At 42.2% G+C, this 14293-nt stretch overlaps 2 protein-coding genes across 2 annotated transcripts in view; one reads left to right on the forward strand and one right to left on the reverse strand.

Moving 5' to 3' along the window:
- The window catches only part of dpr3 (defective proboscis extension response 3), a 50223-nt gene that overhangs the window by 10719 nt on the left and 25211 nt on the right, over positions 1-14293 (reverse strand). The window lies entirely within an intron of this gene.
- Positions 11653-13133, forward strand: LOC138925788 (RNA polymerase II-associated factor 1 homolog). Its single transcript, XM_070277209.1, has 3 exons — positions 11653-11889; positions 11958-12837; positions 12906-13133. The coding sequence occupies exons 1-3, from the start codon at positions 11660-11662 to the stop codon at positions 12966-12968; spliced, it is 1173 nt and encodes a 390-aa protein (XP_070133310.1). The 5' UTR covers positions 11653-11659; the 3' UTR covers positions 12969-13133.

Raw genomic sequence — 14293 nt, forward strand, 5'->3', positions numbered from 1 at the left:
CCGTTTGTTGTTTTTCTTTATGCGTTGGCTGTAAAATAAAGTAGCAAATTTGTATTTTATTGTTTGTCGCTTGCAACAAAAAAAAAACTGAAAGAAAAAAAGTAACAAAAAGAAACACATTTAAATGGCATATAACAACTTCTGCGTCTGGCAACGCTGCGAATGAGTGATTTTTCGCTCCCTAAAGTATGGAATTTTCCACCTAAATGCTCAAAAGAAAACTCGCTAAAGGGAAATTCTCAGACGGTTGTTGCAGCAGCTGCGGCAGCTGCGAAACCAATTTCCCATCATCATCACCGTCGATAACTTCATCATTGGCATTCTCCACCATGCCATCCCATGGAAGCGCCACTTCAAACTTTTTCGCCTCTCCTCCAAAAAAAAAAAAAAAGTGGATAAAAAAAGGAAGTGAATGAGAAAAGTGGCCGCAAAAAACGGCAAAACTTGCTAAACAAATTTAAGCAAATAAAAGAGCAGTAGCCGGGTGCGTTTTTTTTGGTTTGGTTGTTGTTCCCGGCTAAGCCGCAATGCTTTTTTGAGTATTTCCTTTACCAAAAAAATGTTTTGCTTCATTTTTGGTTCGTGCCTATTTTGGTTAAGTCCTGGCAGGAGGAGGACAGACGTACCTCCCCTGCGTATATCCTAAAACTGATTTTGCAGTGCAGCCAAAGGCGGCCGAAAGTTGGTCGGCGCGTTTTGGTGTTTTTTGGCCAATGTTTGCTGTAGGTCGCGAACCCCGCCCCTGGGCCCCCTGCGTCCCTCCTGCTTTCGCACGCTCAACAGCTTCCGGGCCCGCGGACCAGGACATGCCCCTGCCCCCTGCGTTTCAGGCACGCAGCTGCCACAAGTGCTGCCGATGTGTGTGTGTGGCTCGTTCGTGATGCGCCTGCAGCGAATCGTGTGCATTTGGCAAAGCACTTAAAATGACAAAAATAACAACAAAATACCAGACAAGCGAACCAAACAAAGAAGCATTCAGAGAGGCGATATGAGGAGGAGGAGGCGTGGCCGTACCCTGACAAACATTCAGCAAGAGATGTTTCTGCCAAAATGTTCTCAGAAATATCTGGATTTGGGGCAACAAAGCATTCGTGGCTTCAAAATGCAAACGATCGTCTATAAACTTAATGAGAATATGGGTTTAGTGGAGAATTTAGTTGTCATACGACTAAAACATGGCACTAATAGTTTCTAAACAGTTGGCATGTTGTCTATATTTTGAGAAGAGGTATCAGATCATCGTTGAAGGAGTTTCATGGGTTCTAAGAAGGTCTAACAGGTTCATATTACTGAGTCTTATTTCTACGAGGAGCTTTAGCTATCAGGACCTTCTTTGACTTCAGATTTCCCTTCCATGAAATTATCGAGACAAAAACCAACAGTATTCGTTCCCCCCTGCTGCACTTTTTCTGAAGTAGTATCTAAAGAATCTCTAGATTCACTAGAACATAGGTATCTTTCTGTCATGTGAATACATTAAACAATATATAATTAAAGGCTATTTGACGAATGATTTTTTTTTAATCAAATTTAAGGGGTCCTGTTTTCCATATTTTGATGCGGATTCATGGGAATTTATCTTAAAAATTTTATAAATCGTATTGTTTTTCCAATCAGTTGAAAAATGGCTGAAATAAGAAGAACACGTTTCATGTTTATTTGTGGTGTTTGTATATAGATGTACATAGGTATTATACTGCAATATAAAACAAACAATATTCTAATATTCTGATAGAAAAAAAAGGATATGTAAGAAAACATTTAAAGTTGCTAATATTCAAGAGACACACCCATAACCCGTTGAAAAAGGCAAACGTGTTACTTTGGCTGACAGCATGTTCTATTTAAGGAGTCGAGCCGAAACAGAGATGCCGCCTAATGTCAATATTCTACCAAAAAAAACAACAAGGAGGAAAACAAGAAAATAAATTGAAATGGCAGGCAATTGAAAACTACCCATGGATTTGTCAGGCTCCCCTCGGCTTTGTATCGCATAAGGATGAATACAATTTTCGGATATGAATATACAAAAATAGGCATGACAGACGTGTGGATGGGGAAGATCCTGCGGATGGAGTGGAAACTTTTCCTTGAAGACATCGCAAATGTCAGGAGATTGGTTTGGGTTCAACAAACCCACCGACAGTGCTCCGCCACTGATTCATCTTTAGAAATCTGATTATTTATGAAGTGCCGAGTGTCGAGGGCCGTGAGCCGTGAGCCCTGAGCTCTGAGCCGTGAGTGGCGCGCGAGTTGCCCCAGAGTGGCAAGTGTCTATAAAAATAGCAAAACACCAGACGAATTATAATGAGTCCTCCGAAGAGGGACTCAGCTCACGTCCGGAAGGACTCACGTGGCAGTGCTAGGACCTAGAGTCCTGGCCGCTCATTGTCATCGTTAACACTCGTGTAATGTCTGTCATAAACTCACCATCCATCCGCATCCGGATCCGCATCCTTCGTCCTGCAATTAAATGCGTGTCGCTTGTGCGAGTTCATAGAAAGCGAAGCGATTTACATAATGCCGAACAATATGGCCGAGGATGGCAACTATTTTTACATGGCCATAATTTGATGACGACAATGTCTTGGCATAACAATGAGATTTTCCGGCTGGTTGGGGCTGGGGCTTTCCATGTAAATTTCATTTTGCTGACTTTAAGGATCTCCCACCAAAGACACACAGACACAAACACGTGTGCTTATCGAAGGGTGGGCAGGAGGCTAAAGGACTTTTCACTATTCCAGATTTCGTTTTTCCTTTTTTGATTTGTTTTTTTTTTGGTTTTGTGTGTGTTTTTTTTGCGGGGATTTGTTTCGGTTTGAGTTTTGTGTGTGTGAAATCGAGCGTGAATGTTCAACGTAAATAAAATTCAATTTGGCATTTTCCTTTTAACTCAATTTATGTGTCAAGTGAAAGTGGATTTGACTCGGACAAACATTGTGAGGCCATTTGGCATCGACCGTATCAAAGTTATAAATGAATTTATAGACCCGTGTTATATGGTGGGCCCTCTCTCATTCGCGCTTGTATTGGACACAAAATTAATAGCATTTGTGTCCTGGCCCCGCCTGGTCCTGCCACAGGATTGATTGAATTAACGACATCAACATTGCACCCAGCATCCTCAATAATATTTCAAAAGGGTAACGTTTTTTCTCAATACATCCCCAGAAAAAAATACACACTACACATTAAGCTGAGTGTATTAAAATGTCGTTTAATTGATGCAATTTGAGAAATATCATTTCCGACCGACAAAAAAGACTGGTAAGTCGATTAAATCGTTTAACATATTTTATGCATTTATGTGGAGAGAGTTCAGGTGCGAAGCTTAAACGATAATGTTCAGTTTTGTTTGTTTTTGACGGATTTTCAGTTGAAAGCACAAATGCATTTTTTATGTCAATCACTATTTTCATTCATCCTGAAGTCTATGATATCCCTTTGATAGACTCGAACCTGATAGGTTTGATAGGTTTGTGCACTTTTTCGACTTCTTCCGTTTCAATTTTGGAATCAACTTGTTGCCTGACGTGCAAAAATCAAATGAAAGTCTCTAAAAATTCATCACAAGCTCTATACAAAAAGCAGATTAATCATGCACTGGCCAGAATGTTACAATTCCAGCAACAATTTTGATTGAGCAAAGACTGAATAATCAATTTTTTCCGTCCGAAATAATCTCCGTACGCCCAATGAGACTTTCTCTCCCCCCTATATACCGACTGCCAACGAAAAATCGAAACAAATGTCGGAAATAGTTCCCCAAAGAATCGATGCCAGATACATTTTTGTGGCTCAAACGCACACAGACGCACTTGTGCTTACTTTCAGACAAATTTCACATAATCAATTTTGGTTTTAGGCCCGAGGCATTCATTCTCATTGTATTGAGGACTGAGAATTGAGATCCGAGAACCTAGTACGCCTAGTACGAGCGGAGAACGAAGAGACGGGTGCCATCAGAAGCTTCAGTCGCTGATGGATGTCTCTGGAGCAATACATCAAACCAAATTAGCAGTTTCTGTTCCATGTTCGGAAAGCCAAAATGCAGATCCAAGGCGGGGTGGGCGGAGTAAAGGTGATGAGGGTCGACTTAAGTATTCAGGGGTGAGACTTCCAGCCGGATATATGAGGTACAATTACACAAAGAAAAAATAAATATCTACAATAGTATGCAGCTTGGTTTTCTAAGATCATAAGAATAGTAATCTAGGTTTTAAATATTAGAAAAGAGAGAAAGAAGTAGCGGATATCATATAGTCCTTCTTATCTGTAAAGATTCCACAAACTAGAACTTATTTTATGGTTTCTTCTTACTTTTTATAAAATTTTTTAAATAAAAACCAGAATGAAATAAATATTAAATTAATTTATTTCTCTAATATGAAAATATAGGTCTTTTGAATAAAACCTACAACTTTTCTCCTAGTGCTTTACTATAGATTGAGTCGCATATAGACCCAGAGACACATAACTCAGCCCAGGTGCATTTTGGGCCATCTAAATTGGCTGACGGCAAACATGAAGGACACGCACAAATATGTAGGCTACAGGAGCCAAGAACGAAGGCGAGGAGGCAGGGCAGACAGGAGGCTGCACAAGGATACGGATGAGACTGAGGAGAGAGGAGTGTAGATGCCAGCTCAGGAGTGGAAAACCTGAAATTCGTTAAATGCGTTTGATGTGCAGAGTGCGTCTAATGTTTGAAAATTTCCATAAAACATGCAATAAAAGCCCAAGGACAACAGCGAACGGGGTAAGCGCCAAAGGGCCAAGGGGTAGAGCAAATGGTAGTACAGCAGGATGGCTGGATGGCAGGATGAAGTGAACAACACTTGCCGGGCATAATGGAAAAAGTACAAGGGCCCTGCCATAAAAGCATAACAAGCTAACGTGTAACGAGGCGGTAACTCGAAAGCTGCAAATGAGGCCAGGAGCCTCCTGATTCCAGGACCAACGCCAGGACCTGCAACCTGGCAACTCCAGCGATTGCTGCAAGCCAAGATTAGCTGCATATGTCCTTCTCCAGCTTCTTTCTCACTTTTTCTTTGTTATCCTTGCGTACAGCCATCCTATTCCCTCGAACGGTGAAAGGTATCAGGAGAACCAAAGGAGCAGAAGAGGCAGCCGGAGCAGCAGGAACACCAGGAATGGCAGGAGCATGCCATCAGCAGTCGACAATGTAATGCTTCAATTTCACCTACGCACTGATAGACATATGCACAGGACACTTAGAGAAATCGATAAGTTTTGATATGAAACTTTTGTTCGAAAGAGAATGGCTTACTAAGAAGGTCATAGCTTTAACCGATACTTGAGTGAAATATCTTAAAAGAATTCTGCATATGTTATCTATCTTCTTCTATCTTGTTTTATATTTCTCTCAGTGTAGTCACATAGCGAGAGCGAAATGCATCAAGTGCTTGCTTCGCTTTCCAATGGAAAATTGCTCGCCAAAATAGAGCAAAAGAATTTGATGCTCGAGCAGATGGAAAACGAAAGCGGAAATGTTGGGCTAAGCCACGCACGTCCTGCCACGCCCCTGTTGCCCCTTTTTCTGACCCTTTCGTTATCTTCTTCCGCCTGAGTGTGTGTGTGCGCGTGTGTGTGTTTGTCAGTGTGTGCGTGACTATTTACATTGTCACACTTTCATCATTGTGTCAGTCCTGCTTCGTTCCATTCTCTGTTGCTTTGCTCAGCTCTTGAGGCGTTCGAAGGATCCCAAGGATGTGGGCGTTCATTCTGGACCACCCCAGGGGGGCGTGACAAGTGTGGGCGTGTCCAAGCAGACAGCTGCTGCTCAATTGCATTATCCTGCGTCCGCTGATGGATGATTGGCGCAGTCTTCGTAGCCTGGCATCCTGACTCCTTTTGAGCTTCTTATCGCACTTGGATAGAGTCTTGTAATTTGGCAAGTGCAATGCATCCTTTTTTTCAAGGATAATTGAATATTCTATGTGTTGGAAAATTGAAAAAGACGACTCTGTTGTTTTTTAACTCAAGATGCAAATGATCTTTGTTAAAGTGATTTAAGTTCTAAATATTTAATTTTAACTGAACAGTTAAGGATCGCTTTTTACTTCCGCCGTCTAGTTTATATCCTTTTTTCCCAACACAACTCTTGACTCAACTCGGATCGATTGCGTTTTGAAAACTTTTTCTCTGGCTGAGCTAAGGGCGGAACAAAAAATGAAAATAATAACAGAAAACCGAGTCAATTGCTGCCACCACCTTTCGGCTCGAAACAATACAAAACAAGCAACAACGTCGGAAAATAGAAAACTTTGCTGCTTGGGGAAAAGTTCGAGTACAAAGCAATAATAAGGAGCTCATCATGAATTTTAGAATGAGTGGCAGAAAGTAAAATACTTGCTCACACACACACTCACCCAGCGTATTGAGAAGAGGTCCTTATGGCCAGCCTCATCTGCATTACGTATACGCCTCGTGGCAGCCACCTGGAAACAAACGTTTGTTGTGGTTGCTCTCTTGTCGGTCTGCCCCCAAACCTCCGGCCAGTTGAAAGGGCCATTCTGTGTGGGATTTGCGGCCTGAATATCCGCCTTTGCCCCCCTCTGGTTCCTGTCCTGCCTACCCTTCTGGCTGCCCAGAAAATAGAATAAAATTTAATTAACCTGAAACCTAGTTTTGTACTCTCGCAGTGGCCCGGGCTTGAGTCTGAGCCTGGCCAGACCGCTCTAACTTGGCCGAATGGGAATTGCAAATGATGTAAACACGAGACGGCAAAGTAAGGGTAAGTTACACAACAAAAATTACAGACTAATTATTAATTAATGACCTTTGAAGCGTCTTTTCAAATTTATCTATACTTTTTATCTATTTCATTAAAATTTTATTTTAAATTTTTATATTTTATTAAAGAAATAAAAAAAATAAATGATTAAAATAAAGGTTTTTCTTACTCTGTTTTCAACGCACTCTGGAGCTGTGCATTATAAATGATCAAAAGCTAATTTGAATGGCAAAGCGACGCTGGTAACTTTTCTTTTAAAGAGTTTTCCAGCTCTCCTATTGTTTTTCCCCGTGGTTTTTCCAAGGTAAACACATACACTTTGTGGTTTATGCCGAAGCGACACAACACAAAGACAACAAGTGGTCGGGGTTCTCTGGCTCCGACTCTGACTCTGACTCTGACATTTAAGCCCCCAACTACTACTTGATAGTTGGAAAAATTACACAGCAAGGCTTAAAGCTTTATTTAATTGAAAATTAATTAAGCTCCACACTTATGCAAGCCTGGGGGAAGATGAAAGAAATCAATTCGCCCTCGAATTCCTGTATTCTGTTTGTCTTTTTGCAACAATTAACCAAGTTTGCTGGCAAGCAGTCTCTGCCAAATAGCTCCGATAAAAACTTTGAACGCAGACAGGCAGATAATCAACTTGCCAACATACCAGATACTAGCTAACAGCTACCAGCTATCAGCTACCAAAGACCATTTACCATCTAGTGAGTTTCGAATTAATTAAATAATGCCAGCATAAATTAGTTAACTTCCGCTTCCGGCCAAATAGCTATCACTTAGTATTGGAATGCGCTGGCGACTGAAATTACTTTGAGGATTTTCGGCCGTAAATCATGTTTATTGGGTAATTGAATGTGTTATGCCCCAAATCAGTTCAAAGTCCAGAGCGATGGCCAACTTATTAGGTTAATGAGTTCAATTCACCTCACTGACCTCAAAAATGCCACCAGCCGTGCGTCTAATTGGATTTTGGTAAATTTTAAATTTTATCCAAATTCAAATGGCCAAACAGACTCAAACCACTAAACGCGAATATTTCATTTTGGCTAATTAAAATTTATTAATTATACATTTAAAAGTGGATAAGGTGCGAAAAATTATTTTCATTTGATGGGAGGCTCGGAGATTAGGCTTCAGAAGACCGTAAATCGATGGCACTCAGAGCCCTGGCAAAAATAAATAATGAAAGCCTCTTCAATTTTCATTTAGACCTGGCCAACAGAGGCACTTAGTGTTGCCACAAAAAAAAGACAGAAATATAAGCACACTCAAAAATGGCTAAAATGAAGAATTAACTGGAAAATAGTAGGATATTAAAAGGTTCCTCTAAATAATGGTTATGTAAAAAATATTCCTTCTTTTTAAATTAAGAGTATAAATAAAGCTAAAATATTAAAAGCTTTTGAAATTTTTAAATTATCTTTTCAAACAAAATAAACAAACTAAAACGAATTCAAATGCCAAATAAATGTTGCCAAAGTTAGTCACTTGGGAGTGAAATTGAAATTGGTTAATACCCCTTGTGATCAGGTGTACTATTTTTAGCCAGAAGAAAACTTTTCGCCAGGGGAACCTCGACGGCGAGAAAATGGAAAAGAGAAGGAGTGGATTCCCAGGGAATCGTTGACAGGAAGCAAGCCAAAATGGCAACAACAAATTACTCGACCCATAACCACAGTGCAATCAATTGTAGTGGTCCAGAAAACACATTCGAGCAGGACGGAAAATGCCAACAGAGAGAGCCAGCAAGTAAGAGGAAGGGAAAAAGAAAGCGAGAAAGCAATAGAGCGAGGACGCAGTGCCTCCAAAAAGCACTTTATATGCCGAGGTAATGGCGCCTAATAAACGTCTTCACTCGAGTGCGCTTGGCCCCGCCTCCTCAGCCGCCTCTTCAGAGCGTGTGATAGGAAGAGAGAGAGGTGTAGATGGGTGGTGGGTGTCTGTTAGGTAGAAGGTGGAAGGTCGAGCAAGTAATTATGATTTATGTCGCTTTGGAGAATGTGCAAGGCGTCTAATTGTGTGGGCGGAGTGGCTACAATTATGCCCATTTCCCCCAAACCGACTTGGACTCTGACCAAAATATCTCTGCTATTATGTCAAGCTGACCGAAAATAGTGGAAATCCAACACGCCTGTCGGATAATGTAATTACAGGATGCCCCACCGCCCCTCTCATGGTTACCCTTCGTATTCATTTTCTTCTGGTAGAGCGTCAGGATACAGCCGACGGACGTGTCCTGATGTAATGCATGCTAATGCGACATGTCCCTCCCATTCCGGCGACCCATCCTGGTTAGGAATCATTAAAACAATTCCACCTGACCCGGCCCAGGATCTCAGGCACCAGGACCCAGAATTCCTGGGTTCCTGGAATACTTTAGCGACCACCTTGCCTCCGCTTAATCCTAATGAAACAGAATGTCCCGACCACAAAGGATTTCTACCCCCCTGCCTCCTATCTGAGGGCTGGAGACAATTGAAAAATCAGTAAACGATGCCGCATTGTCAACGCCAGGACACCAGGCCAGGGGAAGGGAAATGCCACAATGGGGGACAGGCTCGTCTCCACCATGAGTGGAGCATCATTCGCACTTAATTAGTAGAATGCCCAGATTTAAAAGGGGGCGTGTCCAATCAGTTGAAGAGCTTAATTACAGTTCCACAATTTGCACTAGAATTTTCAAATCGGACTGGAGCAGATGCGGAAAATGCTGGCAAATGGTAATGGAAAATGGTGACTGGTCGCAAAATGCGAAAATAAAGCTGGAAAATTCAGGGCGTAATAAGGGAAAATGCTGAAAGCTGTTTAAGGTTTCCCTTTCAAGAGTAAGATACTTTATGTGATTAGGGCCTTAAAAAAACCAAAGGGAGATGCAAAACAGGAAAAAAGATAAAAGATCTTCCTGGAAATGCCTTGAAAATGAAAAACAAAAAATAAAGAAACAGAAAGGAATTTACTTTCTAGTTTTTCTAGTTCTAGGAATCTGAAATATATAGACACTATCTCTGAACTCATACAAAATCCTGAAACACAGTTGCACTTTAAATGCATCTCAATTTCAGGATAAAGTATCTCTAAACTCTTGGCAGAGTATCTTTTAAAATGTAAGTACCGAATCGTAACAACCGGAAAGTATCTTAAGCAAACCGAAAGCTGTTTAAGCCATTGAACCAAAGTATCTGTTTCAGCTTGCAAGTATCTTATGGCAGCAAGAAAATCATCTTTTGGCGCCTAACTGCATTTGTCTTGGAAACTTTGGCGTTGAAAGGAGAAACGAGTTTCAGCAACTACTTTGTATTTTTTGTGAGAAACATGTATTTGATGACCCAAAATTAATCCAAGAGATACTTATTTTGATCATAACATATTTCCGGCCATTAAGCGTTTGTGGGCGTTTATTAAGCGACCCCTTTCCTAAGCGGATTATGTGCGATTCCGAAAAAGGGGTTGACGCTCCATCAAGGAGGCCATCAACAAATTAGTCGGAGAAGAACTCAAATAAAAATTTGCTTAGCTGTCGTAAATTCCGGGACACAAAGGCTAATCGGGCGGCTAATCAGGCAAAGCATCAGGCCATCAAACCATCAAACCATCAGCCATCAAAGGCGTTTTGGCCAGAATCCTTTTCCTCAAGTGAAGGGCTCAAGTGTAAGGGAGGACAGGACCCGGACACGGACCTGGACCCTTTGCCTTCGACTGCATAAAAAAAAATTGTGTAAAAAGCAGGCTGCGTGCCAGGACATCATTATGCTAAAATATTGCTCGGCGGTACTTAATCAACACAAAAGCAAAGGCGGCGTGTGCCACGCCCCGCTGTCGATTTAATTGCCCCACAGACACTTCAATGTCAGCATAAATTAAATTTTGATTTCGTTGCTTCGGCAACTGCGGCGGCTCTAATGAAATTCCGCACGCCAAATTGCACAGCCACCGGAATGAGAGGCGTGGATGTAGAGGTGGTGGCATCCTCCATCCTCCAACCATTCACATGCCAGCCCCCACCCGCCATCTGCCACCCCTGCCTCTCATCAAGAATGATGATGAGCTCATGATGTGGCCGCCACGAATTGAGTTGCGAGGCCTAAGTTAGTCGTTGCTCAGCCATTGTCGCATCAATTAATTTCAGTGCGAGGAGCCACGTCTAGGACCCTTGGAACCGTCCCGCCCTTATCCGAGAAACTCATCAGCATCAGCTATCCAGTAAGGACACGGAAAATAAAACCAGAAAAAAGGATGTAAATTATTGTAAAGAAAAGTTGAGGATAACCTTCTTTTCTTTAAATTTTTTTTAATAAAAAATAATTTAAAATTTTTATTTCTTTTGAATTAAAACTGATTTTTTTCAGTGCCTAATTCCCAATCCCCTTCCACCGCAACAACAGTTTGCAATTGTATGTGCTTTGTGGTGGTGGTGCTGGTGGAGGCGTGGCACCTAATGAGCTTAGCTCTGGCCAAAACCTAAGGTGGCCAAGTCAGAGTCCATTATGGCCGAGTTGTCCGCATCTTGCGGATGTCCGGGGGGGCGGCAGATGACGGGTGGCTGGTGAAAGTGCCACAAAATGAGGGACAGAGCGAGGATATTGGGGAGAGAGTGACACGGAAGGGATTTTAAAGTCGCCCGATTACGAGCGAGTTCGGAAAAGGTGAGGACCTTGGCGAACTAAAACTGATTAGGGACACGTGTCGAGCCATCGAAGTTGAGGTCCTTTTGTAGTTTGAGAGTACTCTTCGATGGCAGGACTTTAATTTAAAACTAGAGGTGGTAGCTAGTTAAGGATATTGTAGGACTTGAAATTACACTTTAATAACCATCTTAAAGGCTATAGATATCGATAAATTTTAATAAAATAACTGTCAAGTCTAGAATTATTTTCCTGACACCCTGTGATGCAAGATCATCTTGGTTTTCTAACACTGGTCCGTGGAGCTGCCAACCTGCAGCTGTCAGAAGCTGCAGCTCCTGTCAAACTAAAACTGACGAAGCACAAATCAGGAACTTTGCGAGAAATCGAGGTAATCGGAACGAAAACAACTTTTAAACGAGTAGAAAAAAGGCAAGCTTCATCTAAAATGACTGGCAAAGAGTCGGACAAAAAAAGGAAGCAGGATTCCAGCCAGTAAGTAGGATAAATAGAGAGAGGTCCTAGCCGGCCATTCAATCCCTTTTTGGAATCCCTTTTCCCAGCAATTCGTTCGTCTGCCCCATTGTCTATAAAAATGAGATACCGCCACTGGCGGTGGATTGCAAATTCCTGCCGTGCTGCAAAGACATTCTGGAGTACACAGAGGAGCCTGTTACGTTTGACGAAATCGAATCAAAATACGAGCATCGGTTCAAGGGCCTGAACTTCCTCTTCGATATCGATTTGGTAAATCAGTCGAGTTATGAAAATCACCTCCCCAAGCAGAGGCAACAGCGCCTGCAAATGGAACCCAAGGATGCTGCCCTGCTGGCCGACATTGAACCGCTGCATGCTGGGAGTGGCAAGCCGCGTCCCAGTCGCGCCCAGGAATGCTCCCTGATGTTCGCCAAGGAGCGGGCCCAAGTGCCGCGTCCTCGCACGGGACTGCAACGAGCTCAGGCACTGGAAGCCAAGGATAAGCAGCGGCTGGAGCCTATCAGTTTGGAGCAGCAAAGGGAAATGGTCAACAAGACCTTCGAGCAGATCAAGAAGCCTGTGTTGAAGCATCCTACCAAGCCACGGAGCAACGCTCATCCCGTTAGTGTCCAGCCCTTTTTCCCGGACACCGAACTAAAGAGCTTCTCCTTTGTGCAAATGCAATTCGATATACCGCCCTCTGACAACAGCAAGAGTCTTATCAAGGACTGTGGCAACTATCATCTCAACTTCAACGTCCAAAAGGACGTCAGCTCATCGGGGGACCAGATATATCTCTCCGATCAGCGCTACAAGGAGGAGAAAACGGCCGAAAACTCGGAGCGCGGGGAGCGCTTCATTCTCCGTGAGAAGGATGGTAAGGTTTTCTATATAAATGTTGACAAGCACATCAAATTGAGGCGGGAACGGCCCCGCCCCCTGACCATGACCAACAAGTGTCTGCTGGTGAGTTTCGGGCAAAAATATTTTCCACAAATTTATTCCAAAATAAATTCATTGGCAAACTTTTGCAGCAAGTCAGGCAAGTCGGGCAAGTGGCAAGAATGGAAACAGAGTTAACTGGCCCGGATTTTTGACAGGATCCCGTATCCTGTATCCCGTGATTGAAATTCCAATTTGGTAACGAATTGTCTATTGATAACCTGAGCTGTTGCAACAATAAAATTGAAATTCCCCTCAATTTACAAGAATTTTAGTTGGAAATACTTGAGAGTATTTCATGCAAATAATAAAAACAATGCAAGTAACTAGCCGAAATCCATTGTTTTTAGTTTCTGTAATGGCCTGTAAAAATGTTATTTCATCTTACCAATTCCTTTTACATACAAAGTACATTTTTGGCTAACGTTTAAAGCCCTAGAATTGAAATTTAAGTGGCACTGCCAATGCCTGTTTATTTGAACCAGATTCTGTGCAACATTCCGTAAAGAAGTTTCCGGGCAACAGGCACAACCTGTAACTATGACTTTCGTCCTTTTGCCATTTCGCCAATCCACCATCCAACCATCCTGCCACACTTGACTAAAATGTTGCAGCATCTTCCTGGCAATCCTGCCAATCCCTGACGCTTCTAAAATACTTCCATATACATATATACACATTTTCAAATGTGTGCTGGCGGATATAAAAATCTATGTGAGAAATAGACAATTTTTATGACGTTTCCTCTGAGCCATCATTTCTATTTTATATTATATTTTCGCCGCTGCCCCAACCCCAGCCCACTGGGTGCCTTCGGCTTACTGCGGAATCCTATTTCATTTGGCCAGACGGTTGAAATTTGTTGTGGCAGCGATTTGGCAGGAAAACCTCCTGGTTCGCCACTGCATTTTTCATTTCAAGTCACTGACGAAAAAATTTAGAAATAAAATATAATTTATTTGATACTATTGTTACCAAAAAAAGAGTTATATCCTGTTAAAAACATAGTCTTAAGAATACAAAGTCGCAATTTTTTTGCCAGTGCATCCAAACTGCAATGTCTCTTGTAGCAGATGTCGCTGTGGGGGTGATGGGGTTGTGAAAATATGTAGCTAACCTGGTACAATTTGGTTTGGCCAGAAAACGGCGGAGGGTGGAGATTTTATCTACTGCCGTGGCTGGTGGGTTGCCATAACATTCCAGTTGGCCAAAAAGGAATACCACGACGAGATGGCTAAAATAGATTAGCCAATGCATTTGCTGCGGTCTCGTGTCAGCTGCAAAGCTGTTGCACATCAGCAACTGTGCAACAGCGCATCTACATTTAACTGCAAACTGCCGAATAGAGTTGATTTTGAAAGGAAAACCAATCCGTGGCAAGTGATATATTGAAAATGGCAACCGAAAAAGCCGTTTTTGAAACAGCTTTCAAATCAGCCAGAAACTAATGTGCCAACATCAAAGGCAAACAAATTCAAGT

This window comes from Drosophila bipectinata, chromosome 2L, assembly GCF_030179905.1.
Source record: "Drosophila bipectinata strain 14024-0381.07 chromosome 2L, DbipHiC1v2, whole genome shotgun sequence".
Classification (NCBI taxonomy): Eukaryota; Metazoa; Arthropoda; class Insecta; order Diptera; family Drosophilidae; genus Drosophila; species Drosophila bipectinata.

Coding starts and splice junctions, on each gene's coding strand:
- LOC138925788 (XM_070277209.1), top strand. CDS start 11,660: ATGCAAGATCATCTTGGTTTTCTAACACTGGTCCGTGGAGCTGCCAAC. Junction 11,890..11,957: donor AGGAAGCAGGATTCCAGCCA/GTAAGTAGGATA, acceptor CCCTTTTCCCAG/CAATTCGTTCGTCTGCCCCA. Junction 12,838..12,905: donor TGACCAACAAGTGTCTGCTG/GTGAGTTTCGGG, acceptor AAACTTTTGCAG/CAAGTCAGGCAAGTCGGGCA.